We start from the raw sequence: 12593 nt of genomic DNA, 5'->3' as shown, positions 1-12593 counted from the left end.
ACGCTCGCACTTTGTACCTGGACTAGGCTAATGGATCGGAACCCAATGATATAAGCACGCCAATGAGTTGACAAAACTAATTAAATCCCTGGATTAAGTTTTACATTCAAGATAGTATGCAATATCTAAATATAATCTGAGGTAAAAGTACTGTCTTTTTACATATGAACGCAAAACGAAACTTTAATCTGTGGGAACTGCAGAGATATACACTGCTTAACCCAAAAACTCTTTTAATTAAAAACAATTTTTTGATTTTGAAATTAATAACAGATTGCAGCTTGCTTTGTCATTTTAGCTAATTTAAATATATATATTTACTTTTTTTTGTTTTTTGTATATTTAAATATAAAATATTTTTAATTTGATAACCAGAATTATTATCTCTGAAAGCAGAAAATAACAGTATAATTTACTGCTCTTAAATAGTATAACAGGTAATTAAGAAAGCAATATATTCAAAGTAAAAGTAACCACTTTCTGTTGGCTCAAAGAACTCTAAAAATTCAATAAATCTCTGGATCTGATAAAAATTGTAGCATCAAGAATGCCTCGAGAAGATATGATAAAAATGGGTGAAAGTAAACCCACCAGAGCAAGTGCGTCTGAACCGGTCTTATCGGTCTGAATGAATTCGAATCACAACGATTTAGCTTCCCATTGGAAACTGGAAACGGGAAATCGTGGAACATATGGAAATTCCAGGTGGAGAGTGCAAACAATTGTCAAGTGCTTTTGAATCTAGAATCAAGAGCCCCAAAAGATATGCGTCACCACCCCCTCGTTTGGACCACGTCCAGGTGGCCAAGACCCCGCTTCACCCCCCCGGAATTATGCCAACCAGAACCGTTCTCGTTCTCGTTTTCAATTGGTTTATCCATGTCCATGTCCACGGACCCCAGCCAGCGTCGAAATGTCCAAAAGATTCGCTTGGCTGCGTATCAGTTGCGCATAATGCCCAAAGTCATTATGGCAGAAATCGTAAAAAAGCTAAACGCTTAAAAGCTGAAATTAAAATTATATATCTGAATTATGAAATTGTTTATCGGAATAAAGTGGAGGCGCAGAACAAAAACGGCCAACTGGCGATGACAATCTGGAAACTAAAGTGGCAAAAAGTTAAGCCAGAGTAATTACAAATTATAAACAAGCTCCAGACAAAAGAACAAAGAACTATGATCCATAACGAAGTCTTCTATACAAAGTACACCATTAGTTGGGGCATATGATAGGATTTCCGAAAGCTCTAAAATATTTTAAATTTAATCTCTTCATGACTTTTAATTATTTTTTACGATGCAAACTGATATTTGGGATATCCATTCCGAAATAAACTTAACTAGAGAAACATTTTCAAGAACTAGGTAACCATATTAGTGGGATATAAAAGTATCTAGAATTGAGAAAACCGTGACTTTAGATCTCCTTGATAACATTCCGGGTTCATTGCTTGGGCTCGCTCACTGTCGATTTCCATTAAGCCGAATCCATTATTATAGACTGCTCCGAAGTAAGTATATATATGGGGATAGGAAGTGGGCTGACTCAGCTTCTGGATTCCACGAGTTACCGTAACACCAGGCGTCGCCTCCCACTTAAGGCACGCATGCGACCCCCTTGAAATAGTGAAGGGTTAATGGGAGGTTCAAGTGTCGTTTGCTCACTTCATCCGTACTTAACTGACGTCTAAGGCTTACGACTGGACTTTTCACGAATTGGAAATTAATTAAGGAGTGAAATTGGCTTTGAGGGCTGAAAAAAAACACTTGTCTGTTAAATTTATATATATTATATTATATTAGATGACAAGTAGGCAGCGGTTCCGACCATGAAAAGGAATATACATTTTTGATAGGTCTTCTAGCTGATTCGATTTTGGCATCCATATCCGTATGCCCATGGTAAAGTTAATACGGCGGAGACTTTGGAACATGTGATAGAGCTAATCACCAGAATCTACATTCTTTATCATGCTGTACAGTTTTCGGGATCGCATCCATATCCTGATCGTGATCAAAAACCTCAGCTTATGGATTTAGTAACACACCTTTTTTTTTAAACGAATTCCATTGAAGTCTCAGAGTAATTGGGTACAATGAGCCATTTAAAAAACACGAATACATTTTCTGATGTTTATTAAAACTTCACAAATTCGAAGACATTTCTTTTAAGGATGCTGTTCCCCCTTTAACAGGTATATATGTTTCTATATACAAATATATATATATATCTATCACGTATCTTTACTTTATGCTTAGAAACGATAAATTTATCATTTTTGAGCTTGATTATTTACAATTTCTGGTTTCTTATAAAAACAAAATGTTAGCCACAACTAAAACAAACTACAAAGGAAATAAAAATCTTTGTTTTACACTTCAGTCTTTTTAGTTTTCCTTTGTTTTAATTTGTAGGTTGATTAACTTTAACAAAAAAAACTATACAAGGTATCAAGGAAAATGTGTATTCAAAATAAAAAGATTTTCACATAACAAAACATAATAAAATATAAGCAAAAAATAATTAAAATTAAAACAACATTTTATTCCAGTGGGGGTTTTCTTAATGCTAACTAAATCATTTTTAAAAAGAGGCATTTTAAACCCTAGTTAAGGTGTGCGATGTTTTACGGCTTTCTTTTAGTATTTTAAAAAGTTGTACGTAATTTCCGTGAGCCACATCCTTAAGGAAGGTTCTTAAACCATGATGGTTCATATGGCTTCTGAAATCGTTAGAAAAATAATTTTTGTAATTTGTGACCGTGTAAATTCCGTTCAATACGTCACAGGGATGAGCTTAGTGGGCCGCGCCCTTTGGCCCTGGCAAGGTCACGACTAAAGTCAATCAAGCGTTGTCGTTTGAGCCGGGGTCGAGAGTCAAGCGACAAAAAAAAATATAAATAGGTAATTGCCAGAGGCGCTAACAAGTTTCAGGTGGCTCGAAAAGGTGGACAGCCGCTGCCTGTCGGCGTAATCACATTTCGCAGTTGTCAATAGAAGGGGCAGGCATGTACTTATAAATCTTTATATGTTACTATTTGCCAAGTTGGACAAACAGCAACAAGGAGGGGGGGCTGAATGCCACTTAAGTGCCATTATAAGACTACGATTTGCAATATAGACAAGTCATGATTACGGTTACCCCACAACCGGTTTTCGATTCTCTATATTCAAAGGTAAGCCAAATGCACATTACTGCTGCAGTAGGTTGAGATACTCATGCAGGATCTTCTCCTCTTGGATCAGGGGCAAGTCAAGGTAGTCCATATCAGTCTGGCTGATGTCGGAGTTGAAGCGCTCATAGGCCTTGTAGGTATCCAGCTCGGAGCGTGCATATTTTAAAGCCGTCTCGATGATGGGCGATGGCGGAGCAGTCTGGGCGTTCGAAGTGGATGGTCCATCTGAAGTCGGTCGTCCAGCTGTGCCCATAAGGCCAAGGCGCTGAAAAGCCTCCTTCAGCTCCTCCTCGCTAGTGAAGGAGCGCACTAGGGATTCAATGGCCTGCTCTATGTTATTCGACGCGTTCTCGAGGGCCACAAGCGAGTCTTCCTTGTTGAATCCCAGCTGGAGAAGCTGGGCCAGCTTGTCCTCATCGGCGGAGATACGAATACCGGGCAAAGCAGCACAGAGCGTGTCCATTTCATTTTCAAGCAGTTCCACCTGAGGAAACAAAATTCTTTTAAGTAATAAGTTGAATATAGCCAAAAGAGTAACTAATTAGTTGCTTTTATAAATTTTGCTAAAAAAGAAAGGAACAAAACTAAACAATGTCCCAACTCACCGCTTTGGGTATATCATTATTGGACCTTTGCAACGCGATAGTAGCCAGTCCGCTCTCAAATCCCATCTGAGTGAGGGTGCAGACACTGCGTGGATTAACCCAGTTACAATCATTGGCATTGGAACGCCTCATCCTGTCTTGCAGAGCACGTTCCTTCTTAGACTGCTTGCGGGCATCTTTGAGCTGCTGACGACGCTCCTCGATGAACTGCACAGCGGACTCAATGTTGCTTTGGCCCGAACAGGACCGCAGGGCCAGACGAGCTTCAGAGGGTTCGAAACCCATTTCAACCAGCAGAACCAGCTGATCCCCGTTGATCTTGAGTTCCCTCAGCAGGTTGTTAGCTGCTTCAAAACGCTCGTATGCCTCATTGCGAAGATTCTGGTGGAACATCACCACACCCTGAAGCAACTGCAGGCGCATTATTAAAGCTCTTTCCGGGCAGGACTTGCCCTTCATGGAGTAAAGCCTCTCAAAATTCTCGCCATAGCTGCGACGGAAACTGCGGCCACAAATGGCCAGACGACGCTCAGCATCCGGCAGTTGGGTCACGTTCTTTAGGCATAGATAGCACCACACTATGTCTAGGTTGAGCAAGGCATAGTTGTCCACAGATTCAAGGAACTGTGAGTCGCAGTTGGCAAATGACTCGTCGGCCTCCAACAGCAGGAGCAGGGATTCTTCAAAATCTTCGCGAGCCATGGCGGCACGGGCCTTTTCACAGAATCCCAGAGCAATAAGCAGTGCTCGATTCTCGGCCGGTGGCAGAAAGACAGGGCTGCCATTCTGGTCCTCCATCTAAGGGTATATAAAACTAGATTTAGATTTGCCTTATTAAAGCAGCAAGGGTAGGATAGCTAACCTCCATGAGACGGTTCTGCGATGAGACCACCGCCAGCACATCGGCCTTGACACGGTTGATCTTTTCGTAAAGGGCTTCACCCTTATTATCCCCAACGCCCACGATCACTATCAGTTGCTGATTGTTTCTCAACAGCTGCGCAGCCAAAGTGGCATTTGAGGCCACCATTCTTCCGGCAGCAATGCATTTAACGTGCTCAGCTTTCGATAGCTGGAATTTCTCGGCTATGACAGCCTGCAAATCTGAACCCAGGGAATTTAAGTCGCATTTGATGTCCATCATGGTGACGCCGCTGTGCTTGTCAATGCGACGCACCTTAAAAGTGGCCATTCCCGTGGAGCTATACTCACGGCGGGCGGCCAGCTTACGGAGCGCATTCTCCTGCAACTCGATCAAAACGAACTTGCAACGATTCTCATCGAAGCCCAGGATGCCGGCGTACTCATTGGCCAGGTTCTGTGGGGGAATCGATATTTTGCAAAATTAGTAAGTCTTTATTTATAAACTTAAGGTTTCCTTCAATGTTCTATAAGTCGACCATCCCAACTGCATGTCCCTATCAGTGCTGTCACTGGTATCTCTCTGTCCTTCTCTTTTCCAAAAAAAAAGTTAATCTCTGGGTCAAAAAGTACTCATAAAAAATAACTAATCCTTTTATGAACCGCAAAGTAAATCCTAAAATAATTATTTTATCTTTATCTTTATCTTTAAATTATCTTGGATTTCAAACTAGCCGACATTGTTAAAAGTTATAAATTATAAGCACGAGTACACTTTAAAATTGTAACATTGTAACATTTAAAGTTTTATTGTTTTTAAAAGGAAATGTAACATAAATTGTTATAAATTTTATCTGTTGGCTAAGATTGAAAGGCAATTGGATCAGAGAACTATATCCAAAAGGTTTCAAATCAGTTGTATATACATACATACATATGTACGTATGTATGTGTAGCACTATCAATGACTTTCACATTTTACGGCAACAAACTACATATGTACATACATACATATGTACTTACTCCTTGTTAAAAGAAATGTTTAGGAAATTTGTATTTTATAAGTTTTTCCTTAATCTGGCTCTAAATTGAATTAGTCTTTAGTTAACAAAGCGTATTAAACAAACTTATGCTAATTATTAAAATAAAGATTAATCATTGTTCTTAATGGATTACTTTAACGTTCTCAAAACTACTATGTCATTGTCTATATTATATAGTTTGCCGAAGATAATTTAAAAAAATATTTCTCCGTTGTCCTAAAAATGCATGGATGTGTGATTAACGCATATTCAGATTTCAAGTAGTGGAACACTGAACACTACGAGATTATCATAGATCTTCAGAACATATAAATACATACCTCAATAGCGCCCTCGATACTGCCAAGATCTTCCGAATAGTAGGGCTCCTCCCACAGCCTTATTTTTTCGGCCTGGAGGCGTGCCCGGACCTGGATTAACATGTTGTCTAGGCTCGACATTTCCAGTGATGACGGTGCAAATAGTGTGGCGAAATTGAGGATGTTGGATTCCTCGGCACACGTCACAAAGAAACTCAAAATATTCTTACAGCCGATGTGATGTTATTGTTCTTCTTCTTATACCTCGCACATGTGTTTCTGCACGCAACAATAAAAAAAGATGCGCAGTCAGCGAATTCCGCGTGTTTTTAAAGTTTTACCACTTCCAAATCACAAACAACTATAACAAATATAAATATATACGAAAAAGAAAGCCACATATAGGAAGATCACGTCCTTCGACCTACGTCCTCAAAATATATTTTTTAAATATAATTCGAGATTGACAAGTGATTATCAAAAAATGAACTGACAATCGATAGCTATCGACACCTATAGCACTGAGCTAGCTGTCAGCGAAAAGAATCTAAGGCAGCTCTGTCAAAAGCCTACTACTCTAAATGAGCATGACGAGTATTTTTGAATTAAATTAAATGTAGGAAAAGGAACTTGTACACTGTTTATCGCAAAGGTTTAAATATATTACGAATTTTCACTTAACAATCTATTTTTTTATATCATATTATTTATAATTTAACCAAAATTGTATGTCTGTAAGCTTTTGTAAGTAGATATTTATCGATATCTATCGATTTTAAGACGACGTTGCTTAAATTTAAATTCAAATTTAAAGAAAACAAAAAGCTTGGGATATAATCATATATATATATATATTTTAGGTATTGGCTTGCCCTTTACTTTAAGTAGTACTTAATAACTATATTTATAAAAAGTCTACAATTTCAATTTAAAAATAACCAAACACATTAATTTAGCATTTAAATATCGTTTAATATTTTTATGTGGTTTAATTTTGGTCGCTTATCCTGTCATAGAAAAGACAACCCAGCTGACGCTGTGAAGGACCATCCCCTGGCCAGTCAACCTGACCTCCCTTATTTTCCAGGTGGCAGGGCAGGCCTCGTCGCACCTGTCACATTTCGCCAGTGGTGGTGAGTGTGCCTCGCGCTTGTCTCTATCTTACCTAGAAACTTCAGTCTCTCGCACACGGCGATTGCGCGAGCCGGTCAGAGAATATCCATATCCATATAAACAACGATTCCCGATCAGATCGACCATACCTTGGCCTACATGAAGACCCGCCAGCTGCCGTCGGCCACGACCACGGTCTCTTACCGGGCAAAACAGCGAGATCTGGGAGGCAGGCCAGCGGGAGTCGGCATGCCCTGCGAGCGGGAGCGTAAGCACGAGGCCGCCATGCGGGAGCGGGAGGAGCAGATGAAGCGGGAGAGGGCCGCGGCGGCGGCGGCAGCGGCGGCACAGCGGGTACGCCTACATAACCGTAAGATGAACGCGGAGGAGGATCATGCCAAGCGCAGAATTTCGCATCCCAAGGACCGACTTCAGGCATACAGAGGATATGTTACTGGAGGTGGGCTAATGACTGAATTCCTTTTCTAATATTCTAAAAACTAAGCAAAGATAAAACTATCTGTTAAAATCTGTGAGAAGTATTGTTGTATTTTAAAGATATTGTATCTAAATATTTCTTATATTAACCCATATTTCGTTTATCTCTTAGTATCGCGAGGACTATCTGGAACACGAGAAACCGGAAAAACTGGGGAAAGCGGATCTGGAGCTCGAATGGGAAAGTCTGCTAAAGCAGCAGCAGCTCCGCCCCAGGATCCCAATGATGACCCAGATGAGTGCGACGCCAAGGCCGAACGCCTGAGGAAGCAGCTCGAAGAACTGGCCGCCCTGTCGGAGGATGAGTTTGAGGTTAAATTCCGGCAGTGGCTGGATCAGGAGGGAATTGCCCGGGAAATGCACTCCCACCTGCGTGTGGAGCTCATCCATTGTTTTAACAACACGGCACTGGGTAATATTTAGTTTAACAATTCTTAAGTTTAACAATTTGTATAGTCCTACCTTTTCGTGATAACTTTTATAGCTTAAAGACTTTTCTCATAAATATTTATGCAGATCCTTCAAGATCCTTATAGATCCTTAAGCTTAATAATGCTGTAAATCACTAAATATTTATATGGATGTATTAGATAAGATAATCAAGATCAGATTAGATCAGATTAATAGAAGATATACAGATTATGCTCCGCTTATTGAATATCAATTTATGAAATCCCTTCCTTCCAGGTCAGCTCCTCAGCAAGGCCGCTGGCGTGCAGATGGCCCATTCGCACTCTCTGCTCGTCTCTCCGCTGGCCATGGTCCTTCACACTTTGGTGGCGGAGTTTCTGCACTCCCAGAACTGCCACTTCACTTTGTCGGTCTTCTGCAGCGAGACGCCCCATCGCCAGAAGCTGCCCGATTTCAGTAGTCGGCCCGAGTTCCGGTTCCGGCCGGAGGAACTGCAGCAGGTCTTGATTGAAGTTCTAGGCGGTGAGGAGGCTTCACCGGATCCGGAACTGAGTCAGATTACTTTGACTCACTACGAGGAGGATCTGGCTGGCCAGACTCAGTGTTTGCTGATGGCTCTAATGCGAGCGCTGTTGGATATAAGGAGGGATTTGCCCATCCAGATGGAGGATAAGAAGGATCAGACAATTTCCGTATCCCTGCAAGATTCTAGCTGTCAAACGGAGCCCTCTGCATGCCTGGAAGTTCGTCCCGAGGTGGACACCACTGGTTTTTATCAGGCGGAGGAGAACGAGCTGTTCCTGGGCGCCGATGGCCGCAGTGTCTTTGTGGGCGGCCGTGTCTCGCAATCGCTGCACTCCGTGGAGAATCTGCTTAACCAATTAATGAAGAACCTCCGCTTTCTGGCCAAGTCCTGTGCTCCTCCAGTAGAGGTAATATCCCCGCCCAAGCTGGAAGATCTTCTGAAGAAGGAGCTGCGCGAAAGGGAGCGTCTCCTGAAGGCAGGAAAAACCTTTGATCCTGGCAAGTCGGTGACAAAACTAGCTTCAGAAGAGAAAGTGGAGGGGCAGAAATCCACCTTTGTAAAGGGCGAGGATGATGTGGTTCAATCGGAAGTGGGGCCCATCCTATTACCAGCTCTGGATGTGCCCCTTCCGCGCCTGCCACGCCTGCGCGGAGAGCAATTGGCCAGTCTGGCAACGATTCGGCAGTCATTAGAAAAGATCCAAAAGAGGTCTCGCCAACCGCAGGGCCGGATGTACGTGTCCATGGAGCGAATGGAGACTCTGATGAACGACGTTTGCGGCAGCGTCCGTTTGCTCGTCAATGTGCTCAATCTCTCCATGGAACAGGAACATAGCGTGGGCGAACACAAGGGATTCAAGGAGGGTTATCGCGAGGGTTTTGCTCATGGGCATTTTATGGGTCTACAGGAGGGTCAGATGAAGGAGCAGTGCGATCAGATGAAGAGGGAAAGAGAAAGGGAAAGGTCCGAAACCTCCGTCCAAGTGGACATCAAGATTCCCACAAAGTCTAGAGCCACCCAAGCCTCACGGAGGTCCGCTCGCAAGGCGAATGTACACACCCAAACGGACCAAGAGCACCATAAGGATGCTTGCCAACAGGCCAATTTATCAGACCCAAAACCCATGCACAGGTCATACGAGCAGTGGATCCACGAGATGCTGCACAGCTCCAGTGGTCAAGTGTTCCTCGAACGCGTGGAGCTCTCCTTAAACAAGGCCATGGATCTGCAGAAGGCGCGGCTGGACGAGCTCTTCCAGGTGAAACTGCGACACCAGGCCGAGATGGTGCGGCTAAGTAGGAGGCAGAACACCTGGAGGGTGAGTGTTATATTATATTATTATTATTAATTAATTTTGTATTATATTATTAATTAAACAAATTCCAGACCCTTTGCAAACGAGTGGAGCGGGACTCCTCATCAACAGCAGAGGCACGGGAGCTGGTCCAGAAGATATTTGGGCTGCTGGAGCATTACGAAGCCCACCATCAGCAGTTGGCGGAGAAGATCCAGCAGACGGAGATCGCGGCGGAGCAGGAGGCTCGCATCATGCCCATGTGGACGGAAGGAGGTGGCAATGGCTCCGCTCCTGGCAATACGAACTCGCCGCTCACTTCTAGTGGGATCAGCACCCCGAAACCAGCTAAGAATTGCATCGAGGAACCCATACCAACTGCTGCCATGGAAGTGGATAACAGCCATGCGACTGTCCTTGGGTATCGCTACCAATTACTGGCAGTGGCCCCGCCAGAAGGAATTCCAGTGACAGGCACCCTTGTGCCCGTCAAGCCTCGACATTCTGTCCATTTCGCAAAGGATCTTGTTAGTCCTTCTACCCGTAAACCTGTACGTCCTAGTAACATTCCTGCCGAGCCTAGCCCTGATCATCCTATAACCATCGTTAATAATAATCCTATTTCTGAAGAGCCTCTTCCAAGGGATTCACAACCTGTGGAAAATCCAGCCATGTGAGTTTTTAGATTTCCAATATCCTTTGTCCCGAATTCATTCGCATCTGTTTTCAGGGATCCTTCTTCAGACAGTCCTCGTGCTGCTCCAAAGTCGTCGCTTTCTCCTCGGGAGCCTTCCCCTCCTGGGGCCAATGTTGCGCCCTCCACTGCATCCACCACTGCGATTCCCATTCAGCCTACTGCGGAAACCGAACTTCAACCAGTACCTCCTGCTTCTGATCCTCCAATGCCATCGACGCACTCTGTGGCCACCAATACGATGACTCCACTTCCATTAAAGTTGACACCACTCACAACGTCTCCTGGTCACTCCGTAAAGGGACCGAGCTTCGCGGATGCTTTACTAAGTGCGAAGTAAGTTGTTGAAATTAAATTTGTATTTAAGTTAAATTCTTTTCTTAATTTTAAAATGTTTTATATTATTCCAAAATTACCTCCTTCTCTAGGAGTCGCATGCTGCAGCTGGAACAGGAGAGCGACCTGCTCGAACGGAGTTTCCTCAGCTGTCTGGAGAAGACCAAGTCGAAGACGTTTGCTCATAAATCCACAGAGGAGCCACCGAAGAACAGAAGGATTCGCTCTGGCTGCCTGAGGGAACGTGAACAGATAAATCGCACCATGGACGGTCTTCGGGATTGGCATGGACGCATTCGCAAGGAGGATAGAACTCAAGTGGATGAGCTGCAGAACCAGATAACTATACCAGGCACCATGCTAGATTCAACACCACCATGGCTGTCGGAACTAGAGGATGGCCACGAGCAGAATAGCTATCCCTTCACCAACGCCATCTCCGAAGCAAGAAACAAATTTCTGGGCAAGATAATGCCGATCGAAAGAGAGGAGAAGGAGGCGGAGGAGAAGCAGGTTGTTCGGACGGATTGGCTGGAGGGTCTGCCATCAGAGGTTCCAGAACTTCTAAAACCTACTAAGCCCCAGGAACTGGACCGCCTGCTTACCGATATAACGCCCGACTTAACGCGAAGCAGCAGCAATGGAGAGATCAGCTTGCTCCTCCAGCGGGCCAAAATGGCCCTTGGCTTTAGGGCATCGAATCCGCTGCTGGACAGTAGCAGCAGCAGTTCCAGCATGGAGTTGCCATCTATGGGAACCGGAAGGTCGCCGAGCACAAAATTCCAGGCATCCATGGCCAAAATGCAACTTCTCTTTGGCGCCGCAGATCCAGTAAAGCCAGCCGTGTCCTCAATCCCGCCCAAACCCAATAGACCTGTGAGTGCACCCACTGCAGGATCAGGATCGGGAATACTGAAGAATTCCCAGCTCCCACAACGGCCCCATACGGCACCCACTCTCAGCACAATCGGCGAAAAGATACCGCCCGCTCTTAGCTTGGACGTTTCCTCATCCAGCTCTTCGGAGAGCACCTTGCCCGAAAGGTCAGCTGGGAAGGCTTTCGAGGCGTTGGTTACGAGCGCCGTGGCGGGTGGCCAGCACCGCGATCCGGATTCAAGTCAAGAAGTATCCTTCAGCCAGGCCTTCTGGAAACGCATGAATCTGTAAAAGAATCCGCGGAAGATCCTAATAAATGTGTTTTAAAAACAAAAAATAAATCGACGTTGACTTAAGGAAAGGTGACCCAAAAGTGTACCTCTTAGTTTGACCGATTTCAATTGAAGGTACTATAGATACGTACATACACATGTGTCTTTATATTTAATAACCTTCATTACAATGCAATACTTTCTGATCAGTTTTGACAGCAATTGCTTTGGTTCTTAAGGTTTTCTGAAAGGTGACCCAAAACCAATCTCAGCCCTAGACCTGTGACTTAAGCAGTACTTGAGTGAAAAGAGAGATAAATACATAATAATTATAAATAAAACTCATCACTTTCCGGCCAAAAGTGTGCGCATTTATTAATTTCCATAGACCTACATATAATATATATCCAATTTAAGTACGCGTTACACTTGTCTGTATTTTTGACGAATTTGACGTGGCCAAAATTGTGCGCTTAGATTAACAATTTGTTTAGACCATCTATTTTTTGTATATATTTTTTAAATAGTACTTTCTTTGCATAGACATATACTTATAGTTATATTTTTTGTCACCTTACTTCCGAAAAAAA

The 12593-nt window shown here is 43.4% G+C and overlaps 2 protein-coding genes across 2 annotated transcripts; one reads left to right on the top strand and one right to left on the bottom strand.

Annotated features, from left to right (window-relative positions):
* Nucleotides 1-2118: 2118 nt before the first annotated feature.
* On the bottom strand, nucleotides 2119-6448 carry LOC108117719 (NEDD8 ultimate buster 1). Its single transcript, XM_017230278.2, has 4 exons — nucleotides 6005-6448; nucleotides 4643-5098; nucleotides 3781-4578; nucleotides 2119-3659 (listed from the first exon to the last, which is right to left on the bottom strand). The coding sequence occupies exons 1-4, from the start codon at nucleotides 6122-6124 to the stop codon at nucleotides 3192-3194; spliced, it is 1842 nt and encodes a 613-aa protein (XP_017085767.1). The 5' UTR covers nucleotides 6125-6448; the 3' UTR covers nucleotides 2119-3191.
* Nucleotides 6449-7255: 807 nt separating this feature from the next.
* On the top strand, nucleotides 7256-12059 carry LOC108117680. The gene is given in 6 exon segments (XM_017230208.1): nucleotides 7256-7556; nucleotides 7707-8006; nucleotides 8282-9849; nucleotides 9918-10526; nucleotides 10593-10855; nucleotides 10948-12059. Coding segments are annotated over 6 exon segments (4116 nt in total). The 3' UTR covers nucleotides 12023-12059.
* Nucleotides 12060-12593: the final 534 nt, after the last annotated feature.

This window comes from Drosophila eugracilis, unplaced genomic scaffold (assembly GCF_018153835.1).
Source record: "Drosophila eugracilis isolate 14026-0451.02 unplaced genomic scaffold, ASM1815383v1 contig_649, whole genome shotgun sequence".
Classification (NCBI taxonomy): Eukaryota; Metazoa; Arthropoda; class Insecta; order Diptera; family Drosophilidae; genus Drosophila; species Drosophila eugracilis.
Note: the sequence above shows the minus strand (reverse complement) of the source record. Positions and strands in the feature narration are given on the sequence as shown.

Bases quoted from the DNA above. Each gene is read 5' to 3' on its own strand.
- LOC108117719 (XM_017230278.2), bottom strand. From the start codon at position 6,124: ATGTCGAGCCTAGACAACATGTTAATCCAGGTCCGGGCACGCCTCCAG. The intron at 4,579-4,642 runs GTTAGCTATCCT...ATATACCCTTAG, and splicing joins CGCAGAACCGTCTCATGGAG to ATGGAGGACCAGAATGGCAG. The intron at 3,660-3,780 runs GTGAGTTGGGAC...TTGTTTCCTCAG, and splicing joins ATAATGATATACCCAAAGCG to GTGGAACTGCTTGAAAATGA.